Genomic DNA, 16,912 nt, shown 5'->3' with positions numbered 1-16,912 from the left:
TAAGACTAAAATGATGTTCAAAAATAATGCATCTTCAATAATTCCTCATCTAAAAACAACACTCAGCATCTCCCAAGAATCTGTTCCAGAACAAGATCTGAACACCCCATTATTGCATTGTTATCTCGTTCCTCAACCCGGTCATTAAAGAACCGCCCATTTAAAATTCAGATGCCCTGGCAATTGGATTTCTGAATCTCAATACGCAAATCTAAAGCATCCAAATGATCTGACCACACTATCACTGTTTCTACACATTGGACCGCCCAGATAAACCAACAAGGGCCAATGCATTGTTCATCTCGGTTGACTGATGATCCAAACCGATTACTCATCAATCCAGTCATTGCTTCACTTCTTACAGCCACTGTCACAGGTGAATCACAACTCTGCTGCTAACATGCAAATCGCAAACCTATCCATCTTATAGTCCCGCGGGTTCGTTCCCGAATCGTGTTGGTTGAAAGGTAAATCCACGAACTCTTCTGAGCGCACATTTCCAAACGACCCTTGGTCATTTGGAGAACATTTCGCCTCTGAACGAACAGCCCGTCTCCATTAGCCACTGCTATCCAGGAACCAGGAATGAAACACGCCCCGATTTCAGTTTCCACCCACCGAAAACATTTCAACGCCAAACATCCACCCGATTCTTCTCGTGGAGATGGACCTGAATTACAAAGCTCCCATTCCCTCCCACGCAGGAATCGTCTCCAATTCTCCCATCAAGTCAATTCATATTTGGGTTAGCTATTCGGCCTATTTTATTTTTTTTCCCTTTCCTGTCCCCTCCAAAAGCCAATTTCCAATTCAAGGGCTGCCCTTGAAGCAACCAGGAAGCTCAAGATGGGGCACGTGGTTTTCCTCTCGCTCTACGTCCTCTTCTCGAGGTGCTCAAGACATCCTCGGGGTTGACAGGATGGTTACACCAATATTCTTCGAGTGGCTTTGGTTTTGCGCATATTACACACTTATATAAAGAAAATGCCGAAATGCTGCGATAAAAGTTGAAAGAAAAGGCACTCCGTCGATGTCTCTGGTAATGGATTGGAAAACCTTGACTATTCGAGATCCTAACCTAAAATACCAACGCCGTTACCAAAGAAAGTTGCATACCATGACTACATTGAAACATCTCTTAAATTGACCTCCTTCCCAAACTAACAACCCCCCAAAAAACATGTTTCAAACAATTTAGCTCTCGCATGTGCTGTACAAACTACAAGCTGCCCGTTGCAATCTTGCCGAAGTCAAGAAGCCATAAAATAGAGATCATCATCCATGAACGACACCGATGCATTGCAAATAAAGATATTAAACTATTTTATGAAGAGAGAAGCTGCTTTACAATCCAATAACTCAACATTGAGTGTGTGTGTGTGAGAGGATGGTGGTGGGGAGGGGGGGGGGGTCTGTTAAGACCCGCATGAAATAAATAAAAAAAATGTTGCTGAATAAAAATAGCCTCGTCGCCGTAAGCTTTCCCCCCCCCCCCAATAAAAATAAGTAAAAGGTGAACCCCAGGGTTTGGGTTGGTAATCTTCATTAGTGCATTGCGACATAGCTGAGGAGGGCACTAGTTCTCAATGCACACCACCAGCACTAAATAGTTAGAGCGTCTCCACACACTAACCTCCTTCCCACACACACACACACACACACACTTGGCCCCTAAGCCACACACTCAACTCCACACACATGGATGGATGGACAGCGGACGGGGGGGAGGGAGGGAGGGAGGAGGCCATTCGCAACATTTCATCAGACTTAAAAGTCAAGACTCCTTTAAGATTATTTCTCCACTCTTCCAACCAAGGTCCTTCTCCCTCTCTCCACCAAACCCAAGCCCAAACCAGTCCACTTCTACCCAAACTGACCGAGATCGCCATACGGCTTTAAAAACGTTGGTGGAGGGAGAGGAAAGGGGGGGGGGGGGGGGTGGGGGGGGGGGAGTGAAAGAGAGGAGAGAGCTGTTTTTTTTAAAAAAAAGAAGGTAAAAAATGTTTTGATATTTTTTTCCTTTTTTTTTAAAAAAAACAGACTTTTAATTTGAAATGTTGGGGTGGGTTTTTTTTTACCTCGTACAGCTCTTCCGAAGCCATGACGCCGGGGCCGCCGTGCGGTGCGCGATCAGGTGATAACGAGTCACTTTTCAGCCCCTCTCTCTCTCTCTCTCTCTCTTGCGCTCCGCTCCGGCCTCTTGTTAGACTCCGGGAGGAGGGAGTGAAGAGGGCCAGTGCGCAGCCCGTACTGCGCAGCGGGACGGCTCACGCCGCTCCATGAGGCACAAGCGGAAGTTGTACTTTTCCTCCTGTCTCTATCTCCCCTCTCGCTCTCTCTCTCGCTCTCTCTCTTTTTTAAAAAAAAAACGACCCGGTCGGTTCTCGTGAGCTCGCCTCTCGCTCGCTGTTCGAATGAAACGGTAAACGCGCGAGCCCGGCCAGGGGCGCTCAGGCGCGTGCGTGAGAGCGTGACAGCTGAGAGGCAACACACACCTCCCCTCTCACGCCGCTCAACCTAACCTGACAATTCCGAGGCAAAGTAGGGGGGGGGGGGCGGGACGCATTCTGACGTTGCGGCGGTGATTGACAGGAGGACGCCGTCGGTTCCTTCAAAAGAGGTAGGGTGTGCGCGAGGGTAGAATTACGTCATGTGCAGGGCTGGGGTGAGTGATAGGCGGGGGGGGGGGGGAGAGGCGGATCTTTGGTTGCGATCAAGTTAGTGTGACGGTGGCGGCAGAGGAATGATCTGAGAGCGCAGGCCAGAGAGACAGCGAGAGAGAGAGAGAGAGGGTGAGTGGGTGAGTGAGTGGCTGCTGTTTGATGGCTTCTCTATTCAAGTTGGGACGATCGAGAACTATCAGGTGAGGTTGTCGTCCTTTTTCTTCCGCGCTACCCCACGGCACCTCTCTCTCTCTCTCTCTCTCTCTTCTCTCTCTCTCGTCTCTCTCTCAAAAGAAATTGAAGCGATTCCCAAAAAGCGGATACACAAAGCCACATATTTTTTTTCAAAAAAAAAGAAGTGCTCACCGGCTGAACCTGCGCCCGGACTTGACAGTTGCGGCGGGCGGGCGGGCGGGAGTGGCGAGCTGGAGCGAGGTGGGGGGTGGTGGGGTGGGGGGGGGACACACGGGTTAAAGCCCGGGGGGGGGGGTTCGGGGAAGGCTTTCCAGAAGTGGGGCTGCGAGAAGTTGGGGTTTCACCTTGAACTTGGGATTCGAGCCACGCGCGGCGGCGGTTATTTGAGGAGGAGGGGGTCATTGAACGAGAAGTTTTCAACAGGTAACGGTCGCTGTTCAAAGTGTCACGCCGGACAAACCCGGGCAGTGTGTGTGTGTGTGTGGGGGGGGGGGGGGCAATGCCGGCCATTGCCCGGGCTGGAGAGAGCGACTTTCCTATCCGTCACTCGGTGCCTCCTGGTCGCGGAAGGCGAATGCGAAAGCTTTGGGAAACAGTCAGCCCGACTTTGGGGTTTCCATCTCTTGAGAAAGTTATAATCATTAATCATCAATAATAATCCTTTTGCATTTGATAAAGAGTGCCCACTCTCTGTGTGTGGAGTCCTGTAGCTCAGTGGTCAGAGCACTCGCTTTGACAAGCGAGAGACCCGAGTTCAGTTCCGGGCAGGTCAGGGCGACACCTCGGGCAAGTTTCCTTACTCCACACACAGCCCTAATAGTAATCCCTCCAAAACCCCAAACCAAACAATGAATCGGTCATTTTCAATCCACGACTGTTTGTGGGGACATTGCTGTGCGCGATTGGCTGCCGCGTTCGCCCACAAATGTACAGTCAATTCACTTTACAGTGTGTTCTGTGAAGCGCTTTGGGACGTCCTCCCGACGGGAAAAGCGCTATATCAAATGCGAGGATTATTATTATTATATATCGTGCCCTCCCACTGTGAACCTTTGAACCTGTCTCCCCCTCCTCTCATCAACACCATAAACCCACATGAAACCGACCACCTGCTCCCTGGACCCCATCCCTACCCAACTCCACCTCCTACTACTCCTCCTACCCCCTACTCACAGACATCATAAACCTCTCCATGTCCACTGGCACCGATACCACCCCTCTAAAAACGTCCGTCATCACTCATATTAAAAAATGCCCCTCCCTGGACCAGTCCATGCTCTCAAACTATCGCCCCATCTCCAACCTTCCTTTCTTTTCCAAGGTCCTGGAACGAGTCGTTGCTTCCCCAACTTCACTCCTTCCTCTCCCACCGCTCCCTTCACGAACACCTCCAGTCGGGTTTCCATGTCGCCAGGAGCACAGAAACATCTTTGGTCAAAGTGACAAATGACATTTTGACCATCTGCGGCCAGGGCTTCCTTTGCCCCCTCATCCTCCTTGACCGCTCTGCTGCCTTCGATACCGTTGACCACTCTATCCTCCTTCACCCCTTCTCCTCTCACCTCAACCTTCGTGCTTCTGTCCTTGAATGGTTCAGATTCTACCTCTCACACCGTCTCCACTTCATCTCCACAAACGGCTTCTCCTCTAAACCCCCACAACGTCTTGTGCGGAGTTCCTCAGGGCTCTGTCCTTAGTCCCCTCCTTTTCAAAATCTATATACTCCCTCTTGGTGACATCATCCACAGACAATTTCCACATATATGCGGATGACACCCAACTCTTCCTCTCTGCCTCCACTCTCAACTCCAGGACCACCTCTGTCCTGGCAGAATTTCTGTCAGATATCAAGTCCTGGATGAGAGCTAACTTTCTGCAGTTGAAAACTACTGTCCCATCTCTAACCTCCCATTCCTCTCCAAGGTCCTGGAATGAGTCGTCGCGTCCCAGCTCCGTTCCTTTCTCTCCCGCCATTCCCTCTTTGAACCTCTCCAATCCAGCTTCACGGAAACAGCTCTGGTCAAAGTCACTAATGACATTCTGAACATCTGTGATCACGGCTCCCTCTGCCTCCTTGACCTCTCTGCCGCCTTCAACACTGTCGACCACTCCATCCTCATACACCGCTTCTCCTTCTTACTTAATCTTCGCGGACCTGCCCTTGCCTGGTTCGATTCCTATCTCTCTCACCATCTCCACTTTGTTGCCTCTAACGGTTTCTCCTCCAGCCCCCGCGCTGTCACGTCTGGCGTCCCCCAGGGCTCTGTCCTTGGCCCTCTCTTCTTTAATATCTATATGCTCCCCCTTGGTGACAGCATCCACAGACATGGGGTCAACTTCCATATGTATGCGGATGACACCCAACTCTATCTTTCTGCCTCCACCCTCAACTCCAGGACCACTGCTATCCTGGTTCCACACTTCAACTCACCAAGCCAGTCAGGAACCTAGGTGTCTTGGTCAACCCTCAACTGTCTTTTCTTCCCCACTTCCAAACCATGATCCACTCTGCCTTCCCTCACCTCCGTAACATCGCCTGACTCCACCACTATCTCACCCCTCAGGCCGCTGAAACTTCCACATATATGCGGGTGACATGCAACTGTACCTCTCTGCCTCCACCCTCGATTCCAGGACCAATGCTGTGCTGACAGAATGTCTGTCAGACATCAAGTCCTGGATGAGAGCTAACTTTCTTCAGTTGAATGTCAACAAGACAGAGGCTCTCCTGAATTGGCTCCCGTCAGCGTATTCACCTCAGGCGCTGAGAGCATCACCATCCATGGTTGCACACTCCACCTTACTAAGCCAATCTGGAACCTTGGGGTCTTGTTTGACCCTCAACTATCCTTTGTACCCCACATCTGTGCCATGACCTGCTTTACCTTTCCCCACCTCCACAACATCGCCCGGCTCTGCTGTCTCACACCACAGGCTGCTGAAACTCTCAAACATGCCTTCATCACCTCCAGCTTGACTATGCAAAGGCCCTGCTTGTTGGCCTTCCCAACTCCAAGCTGCAGATAATCCAGAACTCTGCAGCCCGTGTCCTCTCCCACACCAAACTCCGTGACCCCATCTCCCCCATTCTCGCCCAACTCCATTGGCTCCCTATCCTTCAGAGGATCCAGTTTAAGATCATGGTGCTCACCTACAAAGCCCCAAATGGTCTCTGTGACCTCCTAACCTCCTACCAACCCGCCCGCTCCCTCCGCTCAGCCAGCTCTGGCCTGCTTTACGTCCCCTGGCTCACCCGCTCTACCATTGGCGGCCAGGCCTTCTGCCACTTGGCCCCCTCCCTCTGGAACTCCATACTGCAGTCCCTCCACCTCACCCCTCCCTTGTCTCCTTCAAGACCCGTCCCAAGACCCTCCTCTTTGACCATGCCTTTGGTCATCCTCCTAGACCCCGCCCTCCACCCTCCCTGATCCTGACCCTCCAGCTCGGGTCTGAAACACTGATTGTTGAGCGCCTTGCGACATCCTCCCAATGTGAAAGGTGCTATACAAATGGAATTTTCTTGTTGTTATCACGTCGTTGAGACGTCTCAAAGCTGTATGCAATTGGCTGCCCCATTTCGCCTACAAAATACACAGTGAATCCACTTTACAGTGTATTCTGTGAAGCGATTTGAAATATCTCAATGATGTGATAATATGCTATATCAAATGCAAGGATGATGAAAATGCTTCCCAGGATATACTGTAAAGTGGGATTGACTGTGTATTTTGTGGGCGAAACACGGCAGCCAGTTGTGCACAGCGATGTCCTACAAACAGCCGTGAGGTGAATGACCAATTTTATCTGGGGGATTGTTATCCAGGACACTGGGAGAAAGTCTCTTCTCTTTTCGAATAGTGCCATGGGACCTTTAACGTCCACCTGAACAGAAACGTTTATTTGGTTGGTCGACCAAAAATGTTGGCTACTACTGTCCTAATCGCTATACTTGTATCCCTGGTTACAGATTCCCCAGCCGGTGACTGTGGGACATTGCTGTGTAAACATTCACTGCCCCGTTCATCCACAAAACCGACAGTCCCACCGATTTACAGTATATCCTGTGAAGCTCTTTGAGATGTCTTCCTGAAATGAAAGGTGATATACCAAATGTAAGAATTAATTAATAATAAAAGCCCATTTATGCTAACCTTATCAAACCCTGTTATAATTTTGAACACCTTTATTAGGTCCCCTCTTAAATGTCTCTTCAATCGCAAAAAAGGTTCCCTCACCTATACAGTTTATCCTGATAGTAGTAATCCGCCAGCCCTGGTATCATCTTACAAAACCTGTGATATAGTCTTTTTATTGCTCCTATATCTTTCTTGTATGATGACCAGAATTGGACACCGTATTGTTGGTCTAACCAAGGTTATACAAATGTAAACTACAGATAAAACTGTTCAAGAAACAAACTCCATACAATAATCTGGAACAGTCTGGATAGCTTGGATCGCACACCAACAAAACCTTACTCAAAGGAGATTCAGCATTGCGTTAATAGTGTTTCAGCGGCTTTTGGCCAGCTTGTGTCTTCAATGAAAAAGGACTGGATGTATCTACAAAGATCATGGTTCACAAGTCTGTAACTCTGCTCTACAACTTTGAATATTGGGTTACTTACAGAAGGCATCTTGAGTCTTTTGAGCATTTCCACCAACGTTCCTTATGCAAAATCCTTCAAGTTCCCTGGAATGATTGTAAAATCAATGCTTTTGTTCTCTCAAAATCCAGCTGTACCAGTATTAAAGCTATGATTATTAAAGCCCAACTTCGCTGGACTGGTCAGGTTTGCCAAATGGATGATACCAGACTTCCAAAACAACTACCGTATTCTGAACTGAGCTCCGGCTAAAGAAGTGTTGGTGGCCAGAAAAAGATACTGTATAAATATTATTTGAAATCCAACCTGAAGAAATGCGGTATTGACACAAATACACGAGAAGAAACCTCGAAAGACCGCAAACTGTGGAGATCCATGTGTAGGCAGGGAGTTAACAAGTTTGAACAAACTAGGATTGCCAAGGAAGATGAGAAACGTAAACAGAGGAAGGAGTGCCAGTCTGCTGCGACCAGAGCATGTGTGTTTGATTCTATACCTTAGTTATTAAAAAGTTTTTTAAAAATCTCAGATCTTTGCAAATGATTAATTTGAAACCATTTACATTAGCTTTTCGTGCCATTACCTGGTTTTGGCCTATAATTCTGGACCAGCTGTAGACCAGGTGCATGGCCTACATTATGTGTAGCACTTCAATGTTTTTTGCAGGGAGCAAATGTAATTTTGTTATTATAAGGTAAATCAGTCATACTGACAAGTGCCTTTCCATTTTCATTCCCACTTCTGTTTTTCTGTTGGTTGTGTGGTGTGTCAACTGATCTAAGTTGGTAGCACTCTCACCTCTGAGTTAGAAGATTGTGGGTTCAAGCCCCATTTTGGGAGTTGGAACTTACATAGTCTAGGTTGACACTTCAGTGCAGTGCTTGGTGCATTGTCAGAGATGCCATCCTCAGGTGAGACATTAAACCAAGGGCGTGTTTGCCTGTTCAGGTTAAAGATCCCATGGCACTACTTAAAAAGAGAACAGAGTGTATATCTGGTTTCCTGATACCAGCTATAGACTATATGATACAAATATAGACTCTAAGATGCAGATGACTTGTGTAGATGGGAGCAAGAAGTACATGGTATTAGATAGATTAATTGACTGGGCAAAACTATGGCAGATGGAATTCAATGTCGGTAAATGTGAGGCCATCCACTATAGATCAAAAATAGCAAAACAGAATATTTTCTAAATGGTGAGAAACTTAAGAACTGTGGAGGAGCAAAGGGATTTGGGTGTCTGCGTACACAAATCACTAAGAACAAGCTCACAGGTATAAAAAGTTATCAAATAGTCTAATGGGATGTTGCCATTTATCTCAAGGGGGCTGGAATATAAAGGAGAAAAAATGATGCTTCAACTGTATAGAGCCTTGGTCATATCCTATCTGGAGTACTGCGTTCAGTTTTGGGCACTGCACCTCAGGAAGGATATATTGGCTCTGGAGGGGGTGCAGGGCAGATTCACCAGAAATATACTGGAGCTTAAAGGATTAAATTATGAGGACAGGTTGCATAAACTTGGTTTATTCCCTTACGTTTACTACAACAACAAAATTACATTTGTAAAGCGCCTTTTACGTAGGAAGGACGTCTCAAGGTGCTGAACAGTCAGGGATCAGGATCCGAGCGTGGAAGGGCAGGGTTTGGGTGAGGGAGTGCAGAGAGGTAGGAGGCGGCTGAAGGCACAGTCGAAAAGAAGGGTCTTGAGTCGTGCCTTGAAGGAGGCAAGGAGTGAGCAAGGCGACAGGATTGTGGGATGGAGTTCCAAAGGGTGGGGGCAGAGAGGCTGAAAGCCTGGCTGCCAATGATAGGTCAGGTGGGAGACATCGTGTGGGCTGGAGCCTGCTGAACGGAGGGAGCGGACAGGTTGATAGGGGGTTAACAGATAGAGAGGTAGGAGGGGGCAAGGCCGTGGTGGGCCTTGAAAGGATTTTGAATTCTATCCTCTGAGGGATAGGGAGCCAATGGATTCGGGCGAGGCTGGGGGTGATGGGGTCGTGCAGGAGAGGACACAAGCTGCAGAGTTCTGGATGATCTGCAGCTTGTGAAGGGAAGAGTTGGGGAGGCCAACGAGGAGAGATTTTCCGTAGTCGAGCCTTGAGGTGAGCTCTGTGTGTGTGAGGGCTTCGGCGGCCTGAGGGATGAGGCAGTGGCAGAGTCGGGCAATGTTGCGGAAGTGGGGGAAGGCATGGATATGGGGGAGAAAGTACAGTTGAGGCTCGAACAAGACGCCCAGGTTACTGATTGTCTTGGTGAGGTGGAATGTGCAACCGTGGATGCTCATACTATCAGTGTCTGAGATGGGAGGCGCTGGCGCGAGCCAATCAAGAAGGCCTTGGTCTTGCTGACATTCACCTGTAGAAAGTTGGCTCTCATCTAGGACTTGATGACTGACTGACAGACAGTCTGTCAGGATGTTACTTGTCCTGGAATCGAGAGTGCAGGCAGAGAGATCGAGTCGGGTGTTATCCATGTACATGTGGAAGTTGACCCCATGTCTGCGGATGATGTCACCAAGAAGGAGCATCTAGAGATTTAAGAAGAGGGGACCGAGGACTGAGCTCTGAGGAACACTGCACGAGACTGTGCGAGATCTGGAAGAGAAAGCATTGGCGGAGATAAATTGGAGATGGTGTGAAAGATAAGACCTGCTTATTATTGATTATTATTATAACTATTCAAGGATAGAATCTTGAATTTTGAGGTGAGAGGAGAGGCGGTGGAGGAGGATGGAGTGGTCTACAGTATCCAAGGCAGTAAAGAAGTCGAGGAGGCAGAGGAAGCGCTGGTCACAGATGGACAAAATGTCGTTTGTCACCTTGACCAGAGCAGTTTCCATGCTGTGAGCAGCATGGAAATCCGATTGGAGGGGCTTGTGAAGGGAGTGATAGGAAAGGTAGGTGTGAAGCTGGGAAGCAACAATGCTTTCAAGGACCTTGGAAGGAAAAGGGAGGTTGGAGATGGTCTGGTAGTTAGAAAGCAGGGATGGGTCCAGGATTTATTCAGAATGGGCCGATCATAGCTGTTTTTAGGGGGATGGGAACGGTGCAAGATGATAGACAGTGATTGATGGTATCGGAGAGTAAAGCGGCGAGGAGTTTGAGCTGGGAGGTAAGGAGAGGGGTGGGGATGGGGTCAAGGGAGCAGGTTGTGTGTTTTATGCTGGATACGGTGTTGATGAATATGTTGAGGGAGGGATGAGTAGGAGTGTGGGGTGGGAGATGGGGAGGGAGTGGCTGTTCGGAGGGCAGAGGCAGCTGATCGGATCCCCTCGATTTTAGATTTGAGGAAATCCAGCATCTCCTCACAGTCAGTTTGAGAAGAGAATGGGAAAGGGGTGAGAGGGTGGCGGAGGAGCCGGATGGTGGCGGAGAACAGGAGCCTGGGGCAGTCGTTTGCTTCCAAGATTATCTAGGAGTAGAAGGACGATTTGGTGGAGGCGAGGGTGGAGGGGTACATTTTGATGTGATCCAGCCAGATACGCCTGTGGACCATTAAATCAGATTTGAGCCAGGTGCGAGGGCATCAAGAATGGTGGAGAAGGAGTTGTGGAGGAGAGTGAGCGAGGATGATAAATCAGTCCAGGAGGTAGGTCAGAAGGGGAGGAGTTCAGATGATTCCAGGGCAGTGGAGAGGGATTGGGGGGAGATTTTTTCCAGGAGCGGTAGGGGATGTATGGTGGTGGTAAGGGAGAGGGATTGAGGAGTTAAAGGAGATGAAATGATGATCGGAGATGGCCTTGTCTGTGATGGTGATATCGGAGACATAGAGGATGATCATCAGGTCGAGTGGGTGGCCATGAACATTGGTGGCAGAGTGGATATGGAGAGAGAGGTTGTGAGAGGAGAAGAGAAGACCGAAAAGATAGAGCAGGAGGGGGTGAAGTAAAGGTTGAAGTTGTCGAGAATGAGAAGCCGTTCAGAACAGGAGCAGAGGGAATCTAAGGAGGGTGGAGACGTCAGAGTTGAAGGTGGAGGAGGTTTTGGGCAGGGTGGTATATAAGAATTTTGAGGGAAAGATTGTAGGGATGGTAGAGTGTAAGGTACTCGAATGAAGGGAATGAGCCAGAGGATAAGGGGATAGAGCAAGTGAGGTCCTGGAGATGAGGGCCACCCCACTGCCACGGCGGTTGGGTATGGTGGGAGGTTTAGCTGGGTGGTGAGGCCTCAGTAAGGAGGAAGGTGTCGGCTAGGGTGATCTAGGTTTCAGTGAGGGCCATGATGTTGATATTTTCATTAAGGATGACGTCATTGATGGTCAGAGCCTTGTTGCTGAGGGAGAGGACATTTTGGAGGCCGGTGCGGAGGGGACAGTTGCCAGAGGAATGCGTGAGACGGGAGGGGATGATGGAGGGTGGGAATGAAAATGAGGGAGGAGAGGTTGGCCCCTGGGGTCTGGGTCCAGCAGGGCTTGCAGTGATAGCGGTTAATGGGGCAGTCAGTGTGGCTGCTGCTGGATAGCCAACACGGAGTGCCATTGTGAGCCCGGCGGAGGATTCCCAGCCTGGAGCAGAAGGAGGCTGTGGGACAGTCAAGTGAGGATAGGAGGCGAGGAGGACAGAGTAGGAGTGTTGCAGGGATGGGGGTATTTTGGGGGAAAGACAGGTTGGGTCAAGGGAGGTAGCCAAGATGCACACTCTTGAGACTTGAGGCAAGCAGTTAGCAAGGCACAGTCAGCCTACAGACATGGAGGATGTGGGGGCTAGAGGCAGCACAGAGGGGGGAAAGGGGACAGGGCACTCATTGTGTTGTTGGCTAGGTTGCCCAACCTGGGAAATAACACCAAGCAGCCTGCAGGGGACAGACAGAGGAGGGGAAGGAGACTGACACTATCGACAAAGGATACTATACTGCACCTGGTTTCAGTGGTTCAAACCTGGCGGCAGAAGTGACATCACGCGGGGAGTTTCAGCCATTGGTTTGAGCAGGAGATTTTGAAATGGTGATTCTTTGGCTGAGCCCAGTAATGGCCACTACTCCCTCTCGATCCCTGGCCCTGTTTACTGCTATCTGCCAGTCCCGAGACTTCGGCCCTGCCCTGCCATTTCCTGCTGGTCCCGAGACCTCAGCCTTGCCATTAGCTACCGGTCCCGATCCCCAGGACGCCTACTCTGCCGCTATTTCCTGGCTCCTGCTGGACTCGTTGCTGCCACTCACAACAACAACAAAATTACATTTATAGAGCACCTTTAATGTCAGGAGGACGTCCCAAAGCGCTGAACAGTCAGGTGTCGAGGCCCAAGAATAGGGAAGGGGTGGTGTAGGGGTGAGGGAAGGCAGAGAGGTGAGAGGGAGACCAAAGGCACGGTTGAAGAGAAGGGTTTTGAGACCGGCCTTGAAGGAAGCAAGGGAGGAAACGAGGCGAAGGGACCGTGGGATGGAGTTCCAGATTGTGGGAGCAGAGAGGCTGAAAGCTCAGCCACTGATGGTATGGCGGGTCGGGCGGGAGACATGGAGCAGGCCGGACCCGATGAACGGAGGGAGCGGGCAAGTTGGTAGGAAGTCAGCAGGTCATAAAGGTAGGAGAGGGCAAGGCCATGGATGGCCTTAAAGGTGAGGACAAGGATCGTGAACTCACTTCTTGCACTGACCCGCTCCTGCACTGACCTCGCCGGAACAGCTGGGTTTACCTCGCCACCACTCGTAGTTACCTCTCGTCAAAACTGCTCCCGGTCCCTATACCTCCGTTCCTCTTCTCACTCCACTTCTCCAACAATTCCCGTGGCCACTCGCCCGCTTACATCTGCGAGAAGGTTGAGAGCTGATCGAGGTTTTTAAAATAATAAAGGGATTCGAAAGGGTAGATAAAGAGAAACTATTTCCTCTGGTAGGGGAATCCAGAACAAGGAACATATCCTAAAATTAGAACTAGGCCATTTAGAAGTGAAATTAGTAGACAGTTGTGGAAATCTGGAACTCTCTTCCCCCAAAAGGCTGTGAATGCTGGATCCATTCACATCTTCAAGACTGAGGTGGATAGATATTTGTTGGGTCAGGTTATTAAGGGATACAGGGCAAGGGCAGGTAATTGATCTAATAGAATGGCAGAACAGGCTCGAAGGGCTGAATGGCCTACTCCTGTTTCTATGTCTTGGCCAACAGCCCCCCCCCCCCCCCCCCCATATAAAATCGGCTACTGATTTCATGGCTGTTTGTGAGACATTGCTGTCCGCAAATTGGCGGTTGGGTTTCCCACAAAATACACACAGTTGCACCACTTTACAGTATATCATGTGATGGCGCTCTGTCAAAAGCAAGGATTATTATTATTATAAGTTCTCAACAGCGAATGTATGGCTTTTGCTTCAATCTGGACATTTTTTGTAGTTCAATTGTCTTCTGTAGTATAAAACAAAAATGGATCCTCACACATGACATGTTAAAGAATGCCAAACTCCTGCCTTATTTTATTCATGATATTTCATGCATAATTATTAGATATATAGAATGCTGTTAAAAATACCAGTGCCTTGGGACGTCCTCCCAACGTGAAAGTGCTATACAAATGTAATCTTGTTGTTGTTAAAAATACCTGATTTTAATGCGAGTTCAGGACTTGTAACACATCCAACACTTTGCAAGATCACTGTGCAAACTACAGTGACTATAGACTATAGATGTTAGCAAACTGGGTTTATTTTATTGCATTTTCACTACTGTACAAGAGTGAGATGAGATTAGTATATGTTCCAGTATGTAATATGGTATTAACACAAAATAAATATACACTGTTATAATAATAATAATAATCCTTGCATTTGATATAGTGCTTTTCACGTCGGGAGGACGTCCCAAAGCGCTTCACTGAATACACTGTAAAGTGAATTGACTGTATATTTGTGGGCGAACGCGGCAGCCAATTGCGCACAGCAGTGTCCCACAAACAGTAGTAGATTGAAAATGACCAATTTATTATTATTTTTGGTTTTGGAGGGATTATTATTAGGCGTGTGGAGTAAGGAAACTTGCCCAAGGTTTCGCCCTCTGCCTGGAATTGAACCCGGGTCTCTCACTTGCAAAGCGAGTGCTCTAACCACTGAGCTACAGGACTCCAAAGTCCTGTTTTCGGACTTTCTATATGCAGTATTTAAACAATTGGGACTCAATATAGTAGCTATTGTATTTGCATGAATTCTGTTATTAGGATACAAATGAATATAATATTATTCTTCAGTTTGAGTGAAGGATTCATTTTCAAAGTTTTAAGCTCTTGGGCGTGCAACAGAAGAGATTCCTTCACCTCATTTGCCAAGTCCAGAACCGAGCAGCGAGGTGGATTTGTGTTAAAAGGACAGTTGCTGCTGGAAGGGAGACCTCCTACCACACTGACCTGTAGCTTCACACCCTGGAAATTGAGTCAGCTTCACAGAGAGAGCATCTCTTTGCCAAGGCTCCTCACAAGAAGATCCAGATTAAGCAGTTGAGTGCTTAATACTTGTTGAGTAAGCCTGGTGTTGGACCTCTAGAACATCAAAGTGGCTAGCACAACACAAGTTGTCTTGTATAGGTCCTTTGACCATACCGAAGGCACATGACTTGTCAAATAGTTCATGGTATTTGACAAGTCTGAGGCTTGGGATGACAGCCTCTGGAGGTATTATATGAACACATGCTCGTACATCAAGGGCTTGATACCTACCTCTGTACTTCCAACTAGTGGAGCCATTGCTCAAGAGGTAGGGGTTTGATCTGTCAAACACCAGACCAAAACAGAATTCAACGTACATCTTGATACTGATGAAATCCAGCACATCGAATGGTGCAGTTAACGATGTGTGGCTTTCTCCTGCTCTAAAATAAATTGTGCACCTGTAAGTCTACTCTTCTTGCTAGCGTGACATACCCGTTTTTTTCATGCTTTGTAAATGCTTAGCTCCATATGGTGTTCATCAAATAACTTTGTGATTTCTGGAGCACAGTCCACCATTTGGGAGCATCTGAATAGACGCTGTTTTACCGTTTATGGTTAACCTAAGTTACTTTTCAAGTTTTAAGTGGCATTTGAAACGTTATACTGCAATAAGCGTAAGTTTGCCATTAGCTCATTTGTTTGAAGCGCAGGTAAAAGGACAATTAATTGTAATTGGAAGAACAGACTGCGTTTTAAAATAATTGGTCAGCCCAGTGTCTGACACATGGAAAAACGCATTACCATGCTTAAGAGTATGCAAACAGGGACTGAGAGTTCCAAATATGTATGACACCTACTCATGGAAATCCCCATGTCTGTAATGGAATGTGCATTTTCTCCCTGGTAAGACGCAGCCTGCTTACCTAAAATCAGAGAGTATTACAACAACAACAACAAGATTGCATTTATAGAGCGCCTTTCACGTCGGGAGGACGTCCCACGGCGTTGGACAGTTGGGTCGGGACCCGAGCAGGGGGGAAATGGTCAGAGGGAAGGGAGGGAGCGAGGAGGGGGTAGAGAGTCGAGAGGGGAGCTGAAGGCACGGTCTTGAGACCGCCCTTGAAAGAGGAAAGGGAGGAAGCAAGGCGAAGGCACTGGGGGATGGAGTTCCAGAGCCTAGGGACTGAGAGGCTGAAAGGCCCACCGATGGTAGGGCGGGGGATGTGGAGCAGACCGGAGCCAGAGGAACGGGGAGTACGGGCAGGTAAGTAGGGGGATAGTAGGTCGGAGAGGTAGGACGGAGCAAGGCCGTGAATGACACTCCAATGCAATGCTGTGGGTAAGGCATTCTTGGAGACATTAAACTGAGGTCCTATCTACCTGTTCAGGTGGACGTTAGAGTTTTGAAAATACGTTCTCCCGGTGTCCTGGCCAACAATCCCCAAAATAAAATTTGGTCATTCATTTCATGTTTGTGGCTGCATTTGTCCGCAAATAAACAGTCACACCACTTCACAGTGATTCCTGTGAAGTGCTTTGGGACAGCTTCCCGACATGAAAGGGTTTCACCAAATGCAATAATTAATTATTAGTATTGAGGTGAGGATGAGGATCTTGAATTCGATCCTCTGGGGGATGGGGAGCCAATGGAGGCAGGTTGACAAGAGCCAGGAATTGGGTCCCCAGTGTGTACTGCTGGAGCTTAACAAGCTAAACCTGCACTGTATAGGAAGCTTCCTCCTCCATGATATCTACTTGTCATAACCCTATCTTAACTGAACAACCTCCCCCACACCACCCCACCCCATAGGAGCAAGAATCAAGGTTCCAAATGTTTACATTTGTTTAAAATGTAGTATGTGTTTAAGTGTGTTCTCTCCTTATAAGGCAATGAGTTCCTGCAACAAATTAGCAAGTAAATTAACACCAAATCTTTGTTGTACACATCTGTTTGAGGGGATTTGTTATCTCTATTACATTGATTTTCACAGTACTTCAAAAGTGATTTCTGAGTTTTTTTCAAAAATAGGAATGGTAGGCTCAGTTAAGCTTGTTGGACTTTGGGCTGTAAACACTTTATAGCTGCCACCTC

General features: G+C 48.2%; 2 protein-coding genes across 5 annotated transcripts in view; one reads left to right on the top strand and one right to left on the bottom strand.

The window, feature by feature from the left end:
* cdyl (chromodomain protein, Y-like) overlaps positions 1–2,519 on the bottom strand; it is a 120,188-nt gene extending 117,669 nt beyond the window's left edge. The window contains exon 1 of the mRNA XM_042331931.1: positions 2,079–2,519. Within this exon, the coding sequence (XP_042187865.1) occupies positions 2,079–2,102 (24 nt within the window). The 5' untranslated portion in view covers positions 2,103–2,519. The remainder of the gene's footprint in view (positions 1–2,078) is intronic.
* A 36-nt stretch (positions 2,520–2,555) lies between these two features.
* eci2 (enoyl-CoA delta isomerase 2) overlaps positions 2,556–16,912 on the top strand; it is a 78,046-nt gene continuing 63,689 nt past the window's right edge. For 2 of the 4 annotated variants that reach the window (XM_042345682.1, XM_042345670.1), the window contains exon 1: positions 2,687–2,863. In XM_042345682.1, coding sequence (XP_042201616.1) covers positions 2,823–2,863 — 41 coding nt within the window. In that variant the 5' untranslated portion in view covers positions 2,687–2,822. 4 annotated transcript variants of the gene reach the window in all.

The sequence above is a fragment of the Callorhinchus milii genome, unplaced genomic scaffold (genome assembly GCF_018977255.1).
Source record: "Callorhinchus milii isolate IMCB2004 unplaced genomic scaffold, IMCB_Cmil_1.0 Scaffold2, whole genome shotgun sequence".
Taxonomy (NCBI): Eukaryota; Metazoa; Chordata; class Chondrichthyes; order Chimaeriformes; family Callorhinchidae; genus Callorhinchus; species Callorhinchus milii.
This window is presented reverse-complemented; position numbering and strand designations above follow the sequence as displayed.